The 20,907-nt window shown below is 38.1% G+C and overlaps 1 protein-coding gene across 1 annotated transcript in view; it reads left to right on the forward strand.

The window, feature by feature from the left end:
* Nucleotides 1-6,513: 6,513 nt before the first annotated feature.
* The window catches only part of acsf3 (acyl-CoA synthetase family member 3), a 35,158-nt gene continuing 20,764 nt past the window's right edge, over nt 6,514-20,907 (forward strand). The window contains exons 1-5 of the mRNA XM_017439821.3: nt 6,514-6,595; nt 7,398-8,199; nt 8,817-8,972; nt 14,469-14,623; nt 16,691-16,836. Coding sequence (XP_017295310.1) covers nt 7,480-8,199; nt 8,817-8,972; nt 14,469-14,623; nt 16,691-16,836 — 1,177 coding nt within the window. The 5' untranslated portion in view covers nt 6,514-6,595; nt 7,398-7,479. The remainder of the gene's footprint in view (nt 6,596-7,397; nt 8,200-8,816; nt 8,973-14,468; nt 14,624-16,690; nt 16,837-20,907) is intronic.

The following is a 20,907-nucleotide window of genomic DNA, read 5'->3' on the forward strand; positions in this document are numbered from 1 at the left end:
TTAAGCGTTTACAATAACTTCATGAAAACAAAATTTTTGAGCAAAGGACATGAAGAAATTAGTTGAAAAGCAGACAAAAGGGAGATTTTGTTGGGATGGCAACAGACTGTTTGCGATATGACTCAGTCAGGAGGGCAAAAGGCCTTCGTAAGTGTACACCAAACTGAATAATTTCTGTTTATCGTCACCAAAAGGTGTGTATGTGTTTGTGGGTCTCTCTGTTAGCAAACTATCCCATGAACCACTGGAGGAACTTTAATGAAACTCTAAGAAATAATCACTAGATGTACATCTACAACTGATTAACTTTTGCAGCCAATCCAATTCAACATGGCCACCACAGCTAATCAACATTAGGCAGCATTAAAATGGCTATATCTGAGTCAATTTTACAGATATTTAGGTAGAATTTGATGTGATAGTAGCTGAGAGTCATTCACAACACACACATGACATCTTGTCATATCACATGAGATTGAGCTTAGTGTTACTTTCAAGATTTGACCAAAATGGCTAGAATTTTGTCATTTCTTGTCATAAAATGATCTTAGTTTAACACACTGGTGTGAAATGTAGTGGGTAATATGCGTCCTTTTAATATTTTTAAATTTTGAATGTGGTTTAAAGAAAGTAAGACAATCAGTTTGACAATAGCATAAAGCTATCAAAAATCTGGAGCAATCTTGTCACAGATAATGGATCAGGAAGTTGGAGGTCTTGTATTCACTGTATGTTGGGTGACCATACCGTCTGCCTCAGTTATTCAAAAATCACTATAATTACAGCAAGAAGTTGCAAGGATTACTTTTAAACACTGTCCACAATGGATGACAGTCCATTTCAAAAATCAAAAGGTAGAATATCTACATATCTGCACCATAAGCAACATTAATCGGCGATCTGGTGCCAGCAGAGACAGCGTGGATCCTCAGCCCCTTCAAATCCTCTGGTGGAGACAACTCTCCGAGGCCATGATGAGAGGCTCATGTAAGCAGCTCATCAGCAGACTGTTTGCCCATATGTGCCTCACACCCCTGAGTCCCCAGTGGGTCCCGGCTCTGTGCAATGAAACCGTCTCATCTGCCAACACGGACCGCTTGGAAAATACCCTAATTTCTCTTCTGACGGGCTAATTCTGCCCTCACTGGCTAGTGTTATGATTTGAAAAGATACTAAGCCAGTCTGTGCACCAAGTCAAGTACCCATTCAGTGTTGGCTAGCACAAACAGAAGCATAGGCACATATTTAAGAGGGGAGTTTAAGCAATTAATGAGCTGCAGACTGATGAAAATTAGTAATATTCACACATGGAGTTTGTGAGCAGTTAACGAAATAAAAAGGCAAAGTAAAACACCCAAATTAAGAATTTTCAGCAGATAATTGCATTCACATCACTGATAAACTTTGTTCAGGGGACAATGGCAAGTATTGGGAGAAGTGATGGCATATATTAGAAAAAAGCACACAGAAAGGAAAGCAGGGTCCAGCATCGTATCAGCAGAGTGTGTCTGCAGGTCCAGCAGGGCGATCGTTCGCTTATCCCCCTGCCACCCCACATATGTTTGGGACATGGAACAGTTGGATGTGGCCAAGGGCTAAAATGGGTCAGACTGACACAGATGGAGAAAAAACTCCCTCTGGGTAACTGTCAGATGACTAACACCCACAGAAAAAAAGGTGAGAATGTGCATGTGTGTGTGTGGGGATTGTATATGTGTTCAAATGAAAGATTTGTTCAAATATTAATAGATTTTAACAGCTTGCCTCTTTTTTTTGAAACAGGGCTGAAAAAATACAAACAGGTTTTGAGTTCAAACTGGGTCACACAGTTCCTGTAAAACACTAAAAGCAAGGGATGAACTCCACAGAAAGCAAAGATACTGCATGTCAAGAACTTTCAGTTATAGATTTTTTTTACTTTTAATTTGCTGCTTTTTACTTTGTGTGTTATCAGAAACCAAAAAAAGTACTGGATCAATAATCTCAATCAGAGTTAATTTATTTAAACAGTGATGCTTTTGCTGTCTTGGCCAGCAGACATTTAGGGAAAGAAATGAAATCTTTGGGATCTTGCTCTGATCATGTCAAAAGAAGCACGGATGAAATTGGTGTGACCCTGAAAGGTAAAAAGCAACATTGTGTGACATTTTAGGCTTTCAAAGACAAGTTGTGAAAGATTAAATGTTTCCAGTGAGCATCCAAACTAGTTCTAAACAGTTTATAGATGTCTAGGCTGAAATATGACCAAATGTTGTCAAAATATGAAAGTTTTTGTAAATGTCTGATCTTAAACGTTGAATGGACATTTGCGTTTAGCCAAGATTTACAGAGATTTCTCTCTGCTGCTGTCTTAATATTTCTACCACATATGTTTACAGTCATTGTTGTCTGTCAGGTTTGGTGAGTGAGGTGAACCCTATACTCAGATTGAATAGAAGCTCCAGAAAGTACTAATTTATTAAAAAAAAAAAAAAGAAACAAAACAAATGGCTGACAAGGCAGCAACAAAAGCTTACACATTTCAAACTGCAAAGAACATGAGGAGCAAGACACAAGGAAAAACCGGACAGCACATAGGAGTGATAACAAACCAGTGAGTAAGTGAGGGAGATGACCAATCAGAATCAGAATCACTTTATTGCCATTGCCAGTAAACAAGTTACAGGCTAGGAAATCATTCTGGTGTAATGGTGCAAATAAAACAAATAAAACAAATACAAATGAATAAGTAACCAATGAAACAAGAAATTAATTAATGCAGATGAAGATGGGTATGGCAGGCAAACAAGCGATTTGCTGAGGACAAGTGAATAATGATAAGAATACAAGGAGCAAAAACTATACAAAGACAAAACTAAACATGAGGACAACCAAATAACAAAATTAAAGGAAGAATAAATCCAATACACAAGAATTTGTTAAACTGAACACAGGACAGCCAGAAAGAAAACAGAAACATGAAAAAACAATAAACCTAAATACAAAAGGAAACTTAAATCCTGACACTGTCATAAACCTGTTTTTCTTTGTTTCTTCCTACAGGAATGACACCTGGACCAATCCATTTCCTGTCTTCTCAGCCACCAGCTACATGAGGCAGAGGGCAGCTTATCTTGAGCCTAGTTCTGCTGAAGGCTTCTTCCTGTTTAAAGGAAGTTGTTCTTTTCCACTGTCACCAAAGAGCTGTTCAGGATTAAGACAAACTGAATATTTGATGAAATTTGCAGGCACCTTCAGAAAGATAACATTTTAAAGACTGTGATTTGTATTTGAATTGGATTTATGATTTGGACTTGTTTTTGTTTTCTTTTGTATAGTACTCTAAGATCAGCTTTGTTGTGAGATGACACTATAGAAATAAACTGAACTGAACTCAATTTTTGTAGCACTTTAAATGAAATAACATCCTGTTTTTTTATCTGTCACAAAATTTCAAAGAAGAGGAAAATATCTTCATATTGATTAGTTCTGGCTATCATTTTAAACTTTTCATTGATTGTTAGTGTTGCATAAAAATTAAGTTTTAAGAACTAAAATGCTCAGAATAATGTGATCTAAAAACAGCAGGAAACATTCAAGGCTGAACAAGGGCAATGACAAGACTCAGTGTTGAAATCACTTAAAGTTAATTGGATCTGAGAGCATTCCTTACAAAAGTGTCAATGGAAATTCTCCTTCCAGAGTTCAAGTAGTCGTCATACAGAGGTGATGATAGGAAATAGGCCTTGATTGTCAAAACTTTCATCAGAAATGGAATCCGAGGAAGTAATATCTTGGTTAAACATCCTACAACAAGGTTGTTATAAAACTGTATGTATGTCACTGTATGTACTCCTTTCTGTGTAATCCTTGGGTTTTGAGTTTTCCTTTCAGTGCAAATTGGCAAGAGGAGACAACACGATGGTATAAAGAGTATCAAGCTTCAGATCCATTTCTGTGTTAAATCCTTCAGTTAGGCTTTAAACTCCCTTTTTATAGCAACAAATTTCTACTTGTCCAAAACTGATTTTTCTCTGGCTCACTTTGAGTGCATGAAGAGTCATCACAGAGCATATATTTCACATCAAATGAACCATGCCATCACACGAGGACATCACATCACATTGTGCAAAACACAAGCCATGTTGCCAGCCGTGCCGTGGCATGTGTGTGGCATGTGTTCTGTGAAGCACTCAGATGTTTACAGCGAAACTCTTGGATGAAAGTCAAGTTTGCAGCTGCAGCATCGGAATAATTCATCGCCCGCCTTTTTACCCAGGAGGAGCCACAGGTAGTTGATGAAGTGGCAGTGCCAAGACTCCCAACTGGCGAAGACGAAGCGCAGCTGCCAGGAGTCAGCGTGGCCAGATGCCGCTGCTGATGTACCATGTGTTCCAAGCAGGGCAACAGTGTGTTTGTGTGTGAGCTGAGGTGGGAGGGGAGACAGCGGAGAGCTTGCCAAGACATTCTCACATTGATGCCAACCTGACACATGCTTGGGAACTCCCCACGGTTTGTATTACCCTCTCAGCCTCTCTCACAGATCTGTGGGGGGTCCGCTTTTTTCCCTTTTTCCCTCACATGGAGCCCAGTGCCAAGATGGGAGTTGGCGCCTGCTTGCGGACGTCTTCGCCATCGGTGGCGAAACCGTTTCAGGTGGTCTTCTCTGAATGATGCGCTGGCATCGGGTCATTGCAGCAGAAGGTCAGCTTCTGTTTACGCTCTCCGTCTTTGCATGTTAATACTTTAATGATAACCAATATTTCTTTTGAGCCTCATCCGTGCTTTTCTTCTCAGAAATATATGGGTCCTCTCTTTTTCTCCTCCAGGTTATATCCATCTCTAGTAACTGTAAATATTCTCCAGTTGGCTCAGATTTCGATCCCAGTATAATAAATGTCGAAATTATGGCCAAGTTCCAGGAAACGAATCCAAAAACACGAGTCATCTGCGCGTTTTCTGTTTCATCTGAAATGACATCCGTGGCGATGCCAGCTGCACCAAAAAAAGGCCAAAGATCGTAAAAAATACCACTCAAACAAAAGGTTTTCTTAAAATTATATAGGTAGAAAGGACGCAACGGACTCTTTTTCCCTTCAAATGAGAGCGAGTGGTCTTTGACGATTCTATTCCTGGGAGTGGAGGGGAGTTCTCCCAAACAAAGGTTTTAATTTCGTTAGGAACGTGCCATCCTCATCTGCAGTGTAGGGGGTTTGGGGAGGGAAGTAAAAACTTTTTGAACGTGTGCCATGTCTGTACCATTTCCTTATTTAAGGCCCGCGACTGCCAGCTGGCGGCTGAATGTGCCCACTTTCACTGTGACGATGGAGCCAGCCAAGCTAGTTGGCACACTAAGAGAGAAGACTGGCATCTGATCTAAAGCCAAAAACATTGCTGTGTGTGGTAGCTGCACATACAGGATGCTGATTCGCTTCTTCTCACTCCCATCCTCGTCTACTCTAAATAGGAGTGGAACTTCAGGATGTCTAGTTGTGCCAGCAACTACAAGATAACAGAAAACAGAAATCATTTTACTAGCTTTTTAATTAATGAAACCTGAAACCAGCCGTCTACGGGCCTGTAATAAAAGTTATGGGAGTTAGTGATTACAGTGATTACTTAATTTTCCCTATAGTGTATTTACAAATACAGTATTAAGAACATTTAGTAGCATTCTTCGGAGGAATGCATATCGCTCGCTGCCTTTCATGTCAGAATTTTAAACTAAAATCCTACAGAGTTGTAGCTGTTTTGGTCAATACTTGAAATTATGTGCATTATCATGAAATATTGTGTCCAGAGCATGTGTGAGTGTCTCTCAGCAATTTCCACAGCAATTTTCAGCTCTGTATCTATAAAACTGACAGAGTTATAGCCACTTTTGTGTTGGTTAATATCAGTTAGCTGTAGTGGCCATCTTGGATTGAGTTCACTCCAAATGTTAATCAGTTGTAGATGTACATCCAATGATTATTTACTGAGTGTTTCATGAAACTCCATTCAGTGGTTCATGAGATATTTTGCTAACAGACAAATTCATTTGACTTTCTGTTTTGTCTGTCTGTTTGCAAAGTATCTCATAAATCATTAGGCAGATTTTAATGAAATTTTCAGAAAGGTTTCATTCAATGTACATCTGCAATTGAATAAAGTTTGAAGCCAATTAAATTCAAGATGGCTGCCACAGTTAATCATTATGAGCCAAAACAAAAATGGCTATAAATCAGTCGATTTTACAGATCTTGGACTAAAATGTGATCCAGTAGTACCTGAGAGTCATTCACAATACATACTCTGAGGGTAAGATCTCGCATAATGATATATTTTCCAGTTCTGACTCACAACTCGGACATTTCTCAGAATAGGTTGATCTTTGTTTAAAACCCTGATATAAAGGTGGCGGGCGATATGCATTCCTTCAAGGAGTCATATGCTTTAAATTTATTATTAAGTTAGTTTAACATTTTAGACACTTTGTCGTAGAAAATCTAGGTTTGCAGCATCTTAACACTGTCCGGAAACATTTTATCTGCTCTTGTTTCAAGCCGGTAGATTAATGCCGCTGCACCGTCCTTCTCCATAGGAAAAACAAGCAGGATAAGGTGAAGGGGAAAGTGTAAGTTTTGAACAGCTTTTTCTGTTTGTTTAAGAAGATGCAACTACATTAAGACAAAATAATTATTAGGCGATATTTATATATTATTTTCTTTCGTAAGGACTTTCGCTCATTATTGTTGAATTAGCGAAATAAAGTTAAATGTTAGCTTGTGTCAACAGCTTTGGTGAGAAGAAACAAGAGCAGCTAGTGTTGTTTTGTTGTCTGATTCTTGTCAGCCTTTTATTTAACTTTTTATTGTCTGATTTGAGCGAATGCTACGAAAAGTAATACTGCTTTAGCTGCAAAATTTCACATACGTTTTTAGTGTTGAAACACTAAAACACTAAAAACTTATACAGACGTCGAAACACGGTTTTGAAGATTTGTTTTTAGTATAAAAAGACAATCACAAATGTGGCAGTCAAATACAAACACATTTTACTAATAATAATAATTATTTTTCGTGTTAAAACTTGAAAGGTGGTGTTTAGCTGGATCTGTTAGTTAATTAGTTAGTAAAGCTGTAGGGCTTTTTGTCAAGTTTATTTTTGTTTTTCCTCTGTGAGTTGTTTAGACCACACAAAACTAAATAATATCTGTGTCCCACAGTCATGAAAATGTCTGGTAATTAGTGAAGGAGCTGTATGTGCAAATACAAATGTTTGAATATGTTAAACAGGATACTCTCTTGATTCAGCGCTCTCTCAGTGTAGTTAACGTCAAATTGAACTCATCTCTGAGTAGAGAAAAGTCAGTAGTCATATTAGATTTCAGCCTTTTGTTCTGTTCACTCTTTTTCTTTCTTTTTCTCAATTCATAGATAATGTTTAACATGAGCTGACTGGAGAAAGAAAACTGAGGATGGTGCCAACTTGAGGGTAATAAACTGCTAAGTCTCGAACATGCTATCAGAACTGTTTGCCTTTGCCAGGCTCCCTTTTATATGGACTTCTCCTCACTGGAAAGCCCCTCTTTGCAGAACTTTTCACCCATTATATTCAAGGCCGTGGCTATTGGGAGCTACAGTTTATAGAAGCACTCATAGATGGACTTTAGCGCCATCCTCAAGGATAAGCCAAAAGCCTGTGTTTACCAAAGCACCAGCGTTTGGAGAAAAGCTTGCACTTATAGACAGCAGTGGAAGACACAGCTACAAGCAGCTGTACTGCAGTAGCTTGGGGCTTGCCAGTAAAATCAGTTCTGCTCTAAAGTCTGATTTTGGAGGTCTGGATGGAAAACGTATTTCCTTTTTGTGTGCAAATGATTCTTCATATGTAGTGGCACAGTGGGCAGCTTGGATGAGTGGTGGGACAGTGGTGCCACTCTACCGAAAACACCCTCCCTCTGAACTGGAGTACATCATCTCTGACTCCCAGAGCTCACTGCTGGTGGCAGGACATCCGTATGCAGAGACCCTGCAGCCGCTGGCACAGAAACTTGGGCTGCCGTGTCTGACTCTGCCTCCGACTTCTAACCTGGATGCTTTGAATGAGACAGACACTTGTGAGCAGGAGATAACTATTAAAGACTGGGCTGGTCGACCAGCTATGATTATCTACACCAGTGGGACCACAGGGCGCCCCAAAGGGGTTCTCCATACACACAGCAGCATCCAAGCCATGGTAAATGCTTCTTTTTTAAAGTATATTTTAATTTAAGACGAAGCAAGCATACTTCACCATGTTTTTGATTTAGAGCTCTAGCCTAACAACATTATCAGTTTATCTGCAGTGTAGCATGATTGCATCCAATTTTAATGTGAAGTTCTTGTCAAAACTTTTAGGACTTTTGACTTGTAGGTAGCCATCTTGAATCAGGTTGACTCCAAAAGTTACTCAGTTGTAGATGTTCATCCATTGATTACATTCTGCGAGTTTCATTGAATTCCATTATGTGGTTTAAAACATATTGTTCTAACGAACAGACAAACACACAAGGAATGACACAAACACATGATTGTCCACCTTTTATTATAGTGAGCGATAAAAAATCTGTAAGAAAATGAAACCAATAATGAGCCTTTATGTAGGAATAAGATTCATATATCTATCCATAATTTGTCTGTATCATCTCAACGCTGTTAGCTTATTCCAATGCAATAATCTAAAACAGTCTACTCATTCATGTTGCTCTTTTTTATTATCTGTAAGAGGAACTAACGCCTTCTAAGTGGTCAGTGATTTGTTCTGAGACATGTTAACTTGATCTCTTCTCTGCCCTACCCCTGCTTCCCCCTCAGATCCAGTGTTTGGTGTCAGAGTGGGCTTGGTCCAAAGATGACGTCATCCTCCACACCTTACCACTCCACCACGTGCATGGCATCATTAACAAGCTGCTGTGCCCACTCTGGGTGGGCGCCACCTGTATCATGCTTCCTGAGTTCGAGCCTCAGAAGGTCCTAAACACTCTTTTTGTCTTTTTAATCTACCCACCCACCCTAACACACACCCCTTCAGCCTGCTGCTATAAGCACACCTTCATTGAAGTGGCTCCTTGCAGCAGTGTGACTCCAAGCTGACAACAAGAATAAAAAGTATTTCAGGTTTATAGATGTTGTAAAGATAAAGTCATGCTGGGTTGTAAAGGATCCTTAGCCGTTTTCACATCAATCAGTCTTTTTCTGTCACTCTTTGCTTCTCCCCTTCCTCTTTTCTCACTTCTCCTTGCTTCATCTCCTCTCCCCTCTATCAGCCTCTCCTCGCCCTCCTCCCCCGCTCCTGACTGTCAAACTAAGTGTTTGGGGCTTAGTGATGAATTGCCCTGTGTGGCTTTGTATGTGACCAATGCCGACTCACGGCAGGGGCTTAAACAGCAGATCAATCGATGAGATGACATTGAAGGATGATAGTGCTTGTTTGGCCCTGAGAAGGGGGGTTGAGATGGGCTTTAAAGTGTGTGTGTAGGTAGTTTGACTTTAAACAAGTGTAGATACATGTTTCCCGATGTATGCAGGTTTCTTTTTGAGTCAGGAATTTAGTGAAGGTTGACAGAAAAGAAAAAAGGTCTTTAAGGACATATTTTTCTGTCAACGTGGATATTTCAACACTATTATAGCCATCAATGTTCAACTGTTTGTCCCTGACCTTGTACACCAGACCACAGAGCCCCTTTTTATCATATCTCAGAAAAAAAGCTTTTATTCTCCTCCTGAAGTTACCGTACATTGTTGGAGTGAATAATAGTCTGTCTCTTCTATCCCATAAGATCTTTGAAGTGTATCCTTGGCAAGAATCCTGCATTGATTTCTGTCCAATTTTGCTCAGAGATGTTGAGAGGGGGAAAAAAAATCACGGCATCAATTTTTATTTAGTAAATCACAGTCTATTTCAAATGTTCTGTTTCAAACCGCCAGCAGCAGATTCTTCTAAAATATTCACAAAGAGCTGGTCAGACTTTAAATCCCTACTGACTACTCAATCACAGTAAATAGTCTAGTGTAATATCACAGTCATTGCTGAGAGATTCTTGAAGAGGCAGAGCTAAGGAATCAGTGTGCTGTTTTCTAAGAAACAAAGTCGTTTTACTAAGAAGCCTTGATAAAAGATTGATGAGCAGTCTGCTTGGAAACTCTCAACTGCCTGTTCTTTAGTTCAAGTCAAATTCATCCCTCTAAATGAATATACCAATTACTTGAGTTGGAAATAAACTTTAGTGGCATTTTAACCACATTTAACACTAAGATTATGTTTTTTTACACAAATCAAATTGGAAATACTTTGGCAACACTTTATTTTTTGCCCTCGAAGAATTTAGCCTTCAGGTTTTAATCATTCTCCTGACTTTTTTCTTTCTTTCTTGACTTTTCTTATATTCTATAAAAAAAAAGGTTCCCTTTTTGTAATATTAAGTTTAGCAGTCATTTATGGTCCCCAGAAATTTAAGACGGTGTCTTCAACATTCACAATCAAGTGAATGTTGGAGAGTAGTTGTAAAAAAATATGGTTATTAGTTGTGTTCCCCCTGAATTTATGCTTATGACACGACTGGGTTAAACTTTGACAGGGTTTTGTTACATTTGTTACATGATTGGCTCATTTATGAGGTCCGACACTAATGTTGGACGAGAAGGCCTGGTTTGCAGTATCCACCCTATTTCATCCCAAAGGTGCTCTATCAGGTTGAGGTCAGGACTGTGCAGGCCAGTCAAGTTTTTCCACACCAAACTCACTCATCCATGTCTTTATGGACTTTGCTTTGTGCACTCGCAGTCTTGTTAGAAAAGGAAGGGTTCGTCCCCAAGCTGTTCCCACAAAGTCGGGAGAATGAAATTGTTCAAAATGTCTTGTTATGCTGAAGCATTAAGAGTTCCTTTCACTGGAACGAAGCAGCCAAGCCCAACTCCTGAAAAACAACCCCACACCATAATCCTCCCTCCACCATAATTCACACTTGGCTCAATGCAGTCAGACACTTTGTGGCCGAGTTGCTGCCGTTCCCAATCGTTTCAACTTTGTTATAATACCACTAACAGTTGACTGGAATATTTAGTAGCGTGGAAATTTCATGACTGGTTAATTGCACAGGTGGCATCGTATCACGGTACCAAGCTGGAATTGACTGACCCATTCTTCCACAAACAGTCTGCATGCCTAGGTTCTTGATTTTATACACCTGTGGCCATGGAAGTGATTGGAACACCTGAATTCAATGATTTGGATGAGTGAGTGAATACTTTTGGCAATATAGTGTATGATGACGTAGCAAAAACTAGTAAGATTAACTTTTCGATGGACTTTCATTTCTTGGTGTTGCTGCAGACCTTGAGTTGCGTTGGACTCCTGTGTTGATCTCAAAGCTAAGCACTCAGCAGGCTCAAGTTGTTTAGGATGCATGCCATGGTTCCAGGTTCTCACCAGATCTTGTCCCCCAGGTGGAGACCAACTCCTTGATGGACATAAATTACCTTCTTCCCCTTCCAGAGTGAACTTAGTTAAAGCGCATCACTGCACTTGACAGACACCACCCAGCGTGGTCGGGTCACGCTCAGTTAATAATACTCCTCTGCAGGTGAACTCTAGATGCTCCCTACTTTCTGGATGAACTTGTTATTATAGTTTGTAGAACAGGATCTGATTCTATTGTTAGCAGATCTTCATTACCTTGGCTGTATTTGTCTGTCAAGACATTTTCATAGATAACAGATTAGGTGAGCTTGTGAGGAGGTCATGCAGAGGAAAAGTGGAAAGAATAGTTTAGGAATTGCTGGCACATTAAGAAGGATCTGGTGTCATCAAATATGAGAGTGATGATAGAGAAAAATGTCATTTTTGTCTGGTTCGGATGACTTCCGAGACAGCGAAGCAAGAAATTATAAAATGTAGAGAGAAGGTAAGTGAATGTAAGACAGGAAGAGATGAGGAAAAGTAAGATTAAGGAGAATCCTCGGACCTAAGAAATGAAGACTGAAGGAACATAGAAGAGATAAAGTGAAAGGGAAAACTGCAGGAGGAGGAGCTTTTTGTCTGTCGTTCACCTTCATTTAATTCATGCTGTCGTCCCATCCTCCCATCATCCACTTCAGGGTGTGTTTGTGTTTGAAGGATGAGTTGAAGTGGGGGAGCAGGGTTATGTGGAATTGCTTTGTTCTTTAACAAGTAAGTTTATGTGAGGTTGAATTTTTGCCCGATGCCAAAAGGCAAAAAGCTGGACTTGTTCTTTCTGTGTGCGTGTCTGTCTGTCTGTAATCAAAATATCTCAAAACCACTGGACAAGTTTAAATGAAACTTACAGGAAGGAATCATTTGATGTACATCTGTAGCTGGTTAACTTTTGGAGTCAGTCCCGTTCAAGATGGCCACCATAGCTAATCAACATTAGCCAACACAAAGACGGCTATAACACAGTCGGTTTTACAGATATTGATTTGAAATTTGGTGTGGTAGTATTTTATGATCCTTCTCAACTCCTAGTCCAGTTAAATGCTAACATCATGCAAGATATTGAAATTTCACATGAGATTGTGCTTAATGATTTTTCCAAGTTTTGATCAAAATAGTTATAACTCTATCATTCCTCGACAAACGATGATCTCAGTCTAAAACGCTGCCTTTAAATGAGTGTTTTTCTGTAAATATTTATCATTTAAGTCAACATACAAGTGCTTTGTGAACTTCTTTAAATAACTAACATCAGCGGCAGAGATAAATAAATGATAAAAGCCTAATGGGCGTGCTTTTCCGTGAGAAAGTGATCCTTCACTGCTAATTATGTAGTCCAACACTTTCACACACATACAGCAGAGCCCACAATTTTTATTCATGTCGCAGTGCAGCACACAAGTCCCATCCATATAACAAACAGCACAGTTTATGGCTGTAAAACAACAGAAGTAGCAATCTATTATTCTGTGGGCACAGTTAAACAGTAGATGCATGAATCGCTGCCTACAATTATTTCTGTTTTTACTGTATTTTTTAGATAGATAAAGGTGAAGCTAAGGCTGCAAACTTAAAGCCGTTTATTGAACTGACGGAGTGCAACTCTGTTTCTCAATAAGTGGACAAAATTCAGTAGCTACAGTAGTGTTTTTTATATATGTTGTTTTTCCAGCGCTTACATTTAAAGCAATAGTTGAAGGTTCTGTGGTAACATTATGCACGATTAATAACTTCACTGTTGTAGATAGCTCTTTGAGCAATCTCAGTTTAGAGAAATAAAGTTTCATTCTGACTGGATCGATGAACTAACTGCTTGTTGGAGGGATGCAAAGACCAAAGTGTTGTCTCAAAGTTACTCCAATCCTCAAACTTTCATAGCTGTTCTCAAATACGCAGTTTTATAAACTTCTACACCACTGTAAATTTGAAAATACATGGTAATTTACACAGAATTTGATGTTTTTTTGCACACATAAACAGCAGCAGTAGCATCTAGCTGTGCTCTTCTGGTGCAACCTAGGGCATTTCCTGCAGAAAAATTGTGTGACGTGAAATTGATTGTTGGGTAAAGTGCAGTTCTGTGGTAGCGATGTTTTAATTTTGTAGGAAAACCTGTTTGTTGGCCTTTTTGGCTTTTTAACTACCAAGTAACAATAGTTACCTATTGGAATATAGTACCTCCTAAAATTACATCAATTCTTGATCATGTTAATTTTAGAAAGAACCTGAAGAAATCAATAATAAATAATGAAATCATTTAAAATTTATGAAATGGGTAGATTAATATTTTTAGTGAAGATTGTTATTGTTTGTTTTTTAATTATTTTTTAATAAATAAATGTCTCTATATATATATATATATTTTTTTTTTGTAGTGTTGGTAAATGTATGATTTTATTGTAATGTTTGTGGTGTGGACCCCAGGAAGAATAGTAATAATGGGGATCCTTAAATAAATAAATAAACAAGTAACAAAACATTTTGTGGTGGTAATAATAATAAGAATGAATTAAAATTTACAGTAGGTTGAGAAATTAAGTTATAGCAATTACATTTTTTTATTTGTGATGAACGTCTTATGTTTGATACTTTAGATGACATCTGTGGTTTTTAATGACAGGAAGCACTTTTTTTTAAAAAAATGGCTCCGTCCACAAAGCTCTCTTTAAATGGCCGTGCTGCTCTGCCCTCCAGCAGTCTTCTGTTTTTTCTCCTGACCTTTACAAATCACGAGTTTGTTTTTTTTTTTATTTTATTTTTTGACATTGTGTTGACAAGTTAAAAACCAGGCTGCTGTGGGCTTTGCTCTGCCATTTACATCAAATAAAAAAACAATGTTTGTTTCTTTCTATAGCACTAACGAAATGACTGTAAATATAATACAGTTTTTAATGCCGTGTGTTGGATTCAGTGAATGCTTTCTCTTAACCTTTCCTTATCTTCCCCTCGCCCTCCCTCTTCAGTAATATGTTCTGCTTATCTGTCTGTCTGTGTGTGTGTGTCTGTGTCCTCAGGTGTGGGAGATGCTGCTGAGCTCCAAGGCTCCGATGGTTAACGTGTTCATGGCCGTGCCAACTATTTACTCTAAACTGATCCAATTCTATGATCAGCACTTCAGACAGCCTCATGTGAAGGATTTTGTCAGAGCGGTTTGCCATGAGAGAATCAGGTAACAAACAGCTTCCTCTCAGGCAGCGGCCTTTTTTTTCTTTAAAAAACTAAAGAAATGTAAACATAAAAATGTAAAATTTTCAAATCAATTAAGCCTTACTTAACAAATAATGTAGATTATTTAAATTTATTTCTGTACACCTATACTTTTTTTTGTATTGCTCAGTTTCAATATTTTTTAAAAGCAGCCAGCTACCTTCATCTGTTTTCACTGACAGGGTTTTTATTTTAGAATTGCTGTTGGGTCAAAAAAAAAAATCTCTAAATAATTCATTTATTTGTTTGTTTGTTTGTTTAGTTTCCACAGAGCTGCTTAAAGATCACAGTTTCATGCACATATTATATGAGTCCCCTGCAGACAGAGAATCCTCAGAATATTTTTATATTATGTACTCAACATTATAAATTCCCATTTTTTAGCTCACATTGGAAGCCTCTTTCTGAAAGTTTTTGAGCACACGTGATGAACCTTTTTCTCGCTCTACCTCTTAAGTACTCTTGTTTTTCTATCAGACAAGTTATTCACCTGTAACCAAAACAGTTGTGAGCAGTTTTTTTTTTTAACAATTTATTCCTTGTTAATTAATCCATGCTTTTAGCTTCCGTATCAGAATTGTTCTCAGTTTCCAATGAAATATGAGATTAAAGTGTTTTTATATTTTACTTTACTCAGTGCACCATCTAGGGATAGTCATTTTTAGCAAAAACACTCTTTATATTTGTTGGTAATTATTATATTCAGCCCTATAACTTCTCATGGGGGGGGGCATGGATTCTGACAGTAAAGCTGAGCTCACCTTTGACCATAGTTTCCATTTTATAACCCTTTCAAAATAAACTTCCAATAGCAGAATCAAACCCTGGGAAGCTACGAGTTGTTTTTCCATTTTTATTTTTTTCTTCAGGAGTGGTGGATGAGCGGAAGGTGTTGCGTAGAAAAAAAATCACTGATTGTAAAAGCACTATTAGAAAAGAACTTAGCGTGTAACCACTAACTGTTGATGTAAAAAGGAAAAAAAACACTGGTTGTGACGGTCACATTAATTTCTCAAACTTGCTGATTTTTTTTTTTTTGTTGTTATTTGCCTGAAATATTTAAAAATCACTGCCCATCCCTAGTACCAGCTTGTCAGCGTTTTAGTTTCTGCACACATGTGTGCTGGTATGTATGTTTAATTTGTCACCAGTCAGTAAATACAGTAAAACTATTAATAAACGCTTCAAACAGAGCTAATCAAATGTTTTAATGTAGAGGAAAGATCAGCCTCGGGTCTCACAGAAACTACAACTGAGCTTTTTAAAAGAGAAAAATGGAAAAAAGAAAAAGTCTTTACAGTCTTTACGTACAAACTGGCTCACTGAGTGAAGTCGTTTTGGTTCTGTTTAAGTGAAACTACAAAAAGAACATATTTTTTTGTCCTTAAATTGTGACTCTCAGGGTCTTTGGATTGTCTTAGTGATCTAACATCACGGCTGCAGCTTCAGCATCACTCTGTGGGATTAGGTTGTGCAACAATGATCCAACTTGGTGTTGTTTTTAGATCAGCAGTGTGCTCCAGTTTTAGTGTTTTACAGCCCACCTCAGTCTGCCTCGACACAAGGATCGATGAGGATGGTCCAATGTTGCATGGGATTTATTGTCTTTAATTCACCACTTTTTATTTTCACTGCTTTTTCTTTGTCTTTTTACGGTTTTAGTCATTTTTTTTACGATTGTATGTTTTCTCCAGTTTTTTTTATTTTATTGGCTGCCAATATTTCATCTATGACTTGATGCATTATATATTTGTTTTTGTTTGTTTTGTTTTGGGTTTTTTTCACCCCAAAAAATCAATCGTTTTGCCAGAAACACAGCCTCCTACTTATTGATCCTCACAAGGAGCCTATATCATAACAATAGGACACGGTACTGTAGATGTTGGGAGGATGCACAGAGATTGCATTCCTCCAGCAACTCCGACATGTTTTATCCTTTGATGAATTTTTTATTAAAGGAACAAGTTTTATTGGCATAATATAACTTCAAAATGTGTTATTTAGAGTATTTCTGCCTGCTCTTTTTCAGGTTAATGGTTTCAGGTTCGGCTGCTCTTCCTGTCCCCACTCTGCAGCGCTGGGAGGAGATTACAGGACACACGCTGCTGGAACGCTACGGCATGACTGAGATCGGCATGGCGCTGTCCAACCCTCTGAAGGGCCCACGGATCCCTGGTACATAGGTTCAGCTACACCCACGCATGCAAACATTTACAGCCTAGTTTCTTTAAAAGATGCAAAGTTCATTAAAAGTCATTGATCTGTTCTTTACTATATTCATATGAATCTCTGCTGGATTTTTTTTTTTTTTTTTTGTCCATTAAATATAGGAAAAGATTTCATAAAGACACTCAGAATGTGAGACACGTTTTATATCCAGGTTTTACTGCATTTTTCAGTTTCTTTAGAAGCAGTTGAGTGCAGTATTTTACATGCTCAACCCTTCATAACTTTTATTGTTTAATGCTCGTTTTCAAGATGGACCACAGATTTTCAGTATAAAAATCTGTGTGATCTACAGTATCATTGCAAAGTATCATTGCTAGGCATGGGCTGTCCATAACCAACACCGTGTTCAAGCATAGGGTGGTCTATAGCAATGATTCCCAAAGTTGACCCCAATGTGGGTCACCCAACACCAAGTAGGGGTCCTTAGATAATCTCCAGACATCAAGTTACAATTAAAAACCCAGTTTTTATGATATGTTTACACCATAATTATTACAGACAATTGAAATAAAAGTCATTTAATGATTTAAAAAATAGTAAAATGGATGCTAAGACTGTTTATGTTGTCATTATGCCGTTATTTAATAGGATCATTAGCACTTTGGGGTATTTAAACAGCCAACAGATGGGGTCACACACCTTTGTCACTGTTATTTTATGGGTCGGAAGCTGAAAAGTTTGGGAACCACTGGTCTATAGGTTTACTTGGTATCAGGCCACCGTAGGACAAAGGGTGATGATAGATCTTGTAATCGTGTCATCAGATCTGTGGCTCTGTGTTTTGGACACTCGAACAAAGAGAGGGGCCCTTTTGGACTTTTGGTGAACTTTTACAGGTTAAAATCTGAGCCATGAAGTCAGTAGTCACTGCAATATATGTCCTACATATCATCCCCTTTAAGTAATTAAGCTTATTAAGAGATAACTTTACAAAAATGGGGCTTAAATGGCTCTTATGAAGTAGATCAGCCGTGTTGGTGCTGGTTCCAAAGCAGAAAGAAAATGCCCAATAGTTGTTTAATTTTTCTATTTATCTGTGTTTCACAATCTTTGTGTCACTTTGTGTTATTTCTCTAGAGGACATCATGGTAACTGGATGCAGATTTTTCATTACTGCAGTGGGGAGGCTTTTAAGACAGAATTTTACGAACGTCTTTCTTCTCTTTTTGACAACAACATAAATGTTTTTGAATCCTGTGAACTGTAGGGGGTTTTGTTTTGCATTTGTGTGTTTAATTCATAACGAATCAATGGCTGCATTAGTTATTTTATCATGAAGTTTTCTCTGTTGTCATGTCAAGTAAAACCCCGTAATCCCAAGCTCCCCTCCCTCACACACACAAACAAAAAGCAAGGTCTAAAAATGAGGTCAGACTGGTGCTGTTTACTTTTTTCTGCTGTCATCTCTTCTTCCTCTCCCTCCTCACTGTCTCCATCCCCAGTCAGCACCTCCTCGTTCAGGTAAAGCTAATTAGCTTGCGGGAGGATTGGGATATTCTCAGTTGTCTTGTTTAGGTATTGTTTTGTTTATTTGTTGGGGAAAGTACAGCGCAGACTGTTTGATTCCTCTCTGGTGGTTTTTAAGAATGGCTTTAAGAAGTCTGTGGTTTTATTGATGTTTCCTCTGTAGCAGTTGTAGAAGAAATGTGTACGTTGGTGCGCGTGCAGGCATCAGCTTGTTTGAGTCGGTGTGTTCCTGTCTCGTCTTTAAGTAGGTTAAAATGGATCAATAGCAACCGCAGGAAGCACTCTTAGAAGAGTAGTGTACCGGAGTCGTCTTTTTCCTACTCTTCAGACGCGCACCTGTTTTCATTCTTCTCCCCCCTCGCCACCAAATATGTAGACAACATAAAACACTTTATTGACAAGAATTTTATTAATGAATTTCCACATATTTAGAGCATCTAGATGGCCTAATTTTGCTGCGTAGTTTACCACTTTGAAGTATATTAACAATAGTATTCCTTTCTAGGTCATATTGGCCTCGCTGAGATGTAAACATGTGAGATTAGTTCATGCTGGTTCTATCCATCTTCCATATTATCTCACTCTGCTGCTTCTTTCATCTTTTTTGATTCTCTTTATGCCCTACTTTTATACTTTTAGTTTGTTTTTTTTTTTCACTTTTGAAAATGTAGAAGAATCCCTTCTGAGACCTCCAGACTCCACAGAAACGTTTTCCCGTCCAGCGCGTGTCGTTTAAATTCTGCCTTATTTGTCCTGAATCAAAATAAAAATTTTACAAGGCTTCAAAATTTGTCAAGCTTCTGATGTGAGGACAAAAAGAAAAAAAAATTTCAAGGAAATCTGAGAACTAGGAGTCAAAGTGTGAATGGGTTTCAGAGACTGTCATTGAGGGAGAGGAGGTTGTTTTTGTCATTTTGTGAAGTGCAGCTTTTTGCTCGACGGAGAGAAGAAATCAAGGAGGGGTTGTCGCTCTGCCTCTTGACCACAATCAGAAGATTAAAAAGAGAAACTGGGAAATGGAACCTTTTGGTTGGGTTTGTCTAAAATCTATGTAACAGGTTTGTTCTGTAGCTCCGTTTTTATTTAGCTTTTTTTTTTTTCAATTTTAGACAGCTTGCTAACAAAATGAGATGTGATGATGTGGCAACCTTTAAGAGGAAACTAAAGAAATCTTACCTACTACTGAATTTCCTCTGCAAATAAAAGGTTGTGGCTGTGCTGCTTTCTTTATCTTATTTGATCATCTGACCTCAGTTTTAACTGATTGTAGACATCACAGTCATTAATCATAATGGCTTATTTGACAGACGAAGAGTGATCTTGCATGCAAAATAAAACACAACTGGATGATTTAATCTTTAGTTTATTAAAGGCTGAATACCATTTTCTAGCATTATCCCTGCCTATTTACCCATGCTTACACCCCCATCCCTTAGACCAGGGGTCTCCAATCCTGGACCTCGAGGGCCACCATCCTGCATGTGTTACTTTTTTTCCTGCTCCAACACACCTGATTCAGTGGCTAAATTACCTCTTTATGTTCTGCAGAAGCCTGTTAATCACCCATTGATTCAAATCAGGTGTGTTGGAGCAGAGAAATAAGTAAAACCTGCAGGATGGTGGCCCTCAAGGACCAGGGTTGGAGACCCCTGCCTTAAACCCTCAATCTAAGTTGCAAAAATTAACTGATTAAAATATTTCACTCCAACATGGCATAACCCTTAAAGAATGGATGTTACCGGCTCCTTTCAAGTAAACAAACTTAAGATCAGTATGTCTAAATGTGACTTGCAAAACAAGCTATTAAGCCTACCAAAAACTCTAACATACTTTTATTTATTTGTGCTTATTTGGAAAGAATAAAACCAAACCCAGGATGTCTGATTGCATCGAACTAGACATTACAGAAGTTAAGACTGTAAAATCATTTCAGCTGAGAAATACAAAGCTTTTTTTGTTTTACTATTTCTATGCTTGCAGATTGTAAATAACAATTATATTAAATGTAATTCATTGGACTAAGTAAGAAAAACTAAGAACATTCGTTTTTTTTGTTAAGGTAAACTTTTAACTGAGAAAACACTTAAATTTGAGTGTTTTCTTTGTTTGCTAGCACAGCTCATGTTTAATTTATGCTCTTGAAAAATCCCCATTTGAACAGCTAGATAGCACTGCTCCTGCATCCTTCCTTACATCACAAAAAAGGTTGAAGAAATCCCAACCCCTCTACCCCACTTAACAAAGCAGGCAGGGCTACAGAGAAGGGGGGTGAAATAGGATTCGGACAAACTGTCCTACAGTAAACTCTGCCTGTTCTTTTTCAAATTTGCCCGATGTTGTCAGTTTAGTTCTGAAGCCCATATCGACTACTGGCGACTCAAAAATGCGAGAAAATGGGAGACTACAGGTGCTGGTCATAAAATTAGAATATCATGAAAAAGTAGATTGATTTCAGTAATTCCATTTAAAAAGTGAAACTTGTATATTATATTCATACATTACATACAAACTCATATATTTCAAATGTTTATTTCGTTTAATTTTGATGAT

The sequence above is a fragment of the Kryptolebias marmoratus genome, linkage group LG15, assembly GCF_001649575.2.
Source record: "Kryptolebias marmoratus isolate JLee-2015 linkage group LG15, ASM164957v2, whole genome shotgun sequence".
NCBI lineage: Eukaryota > Metazoa > Chordata > Actinopteri > Cyprinodontiformes > Rivulidae > Kryptolebias > Kryptolebias marmoratus.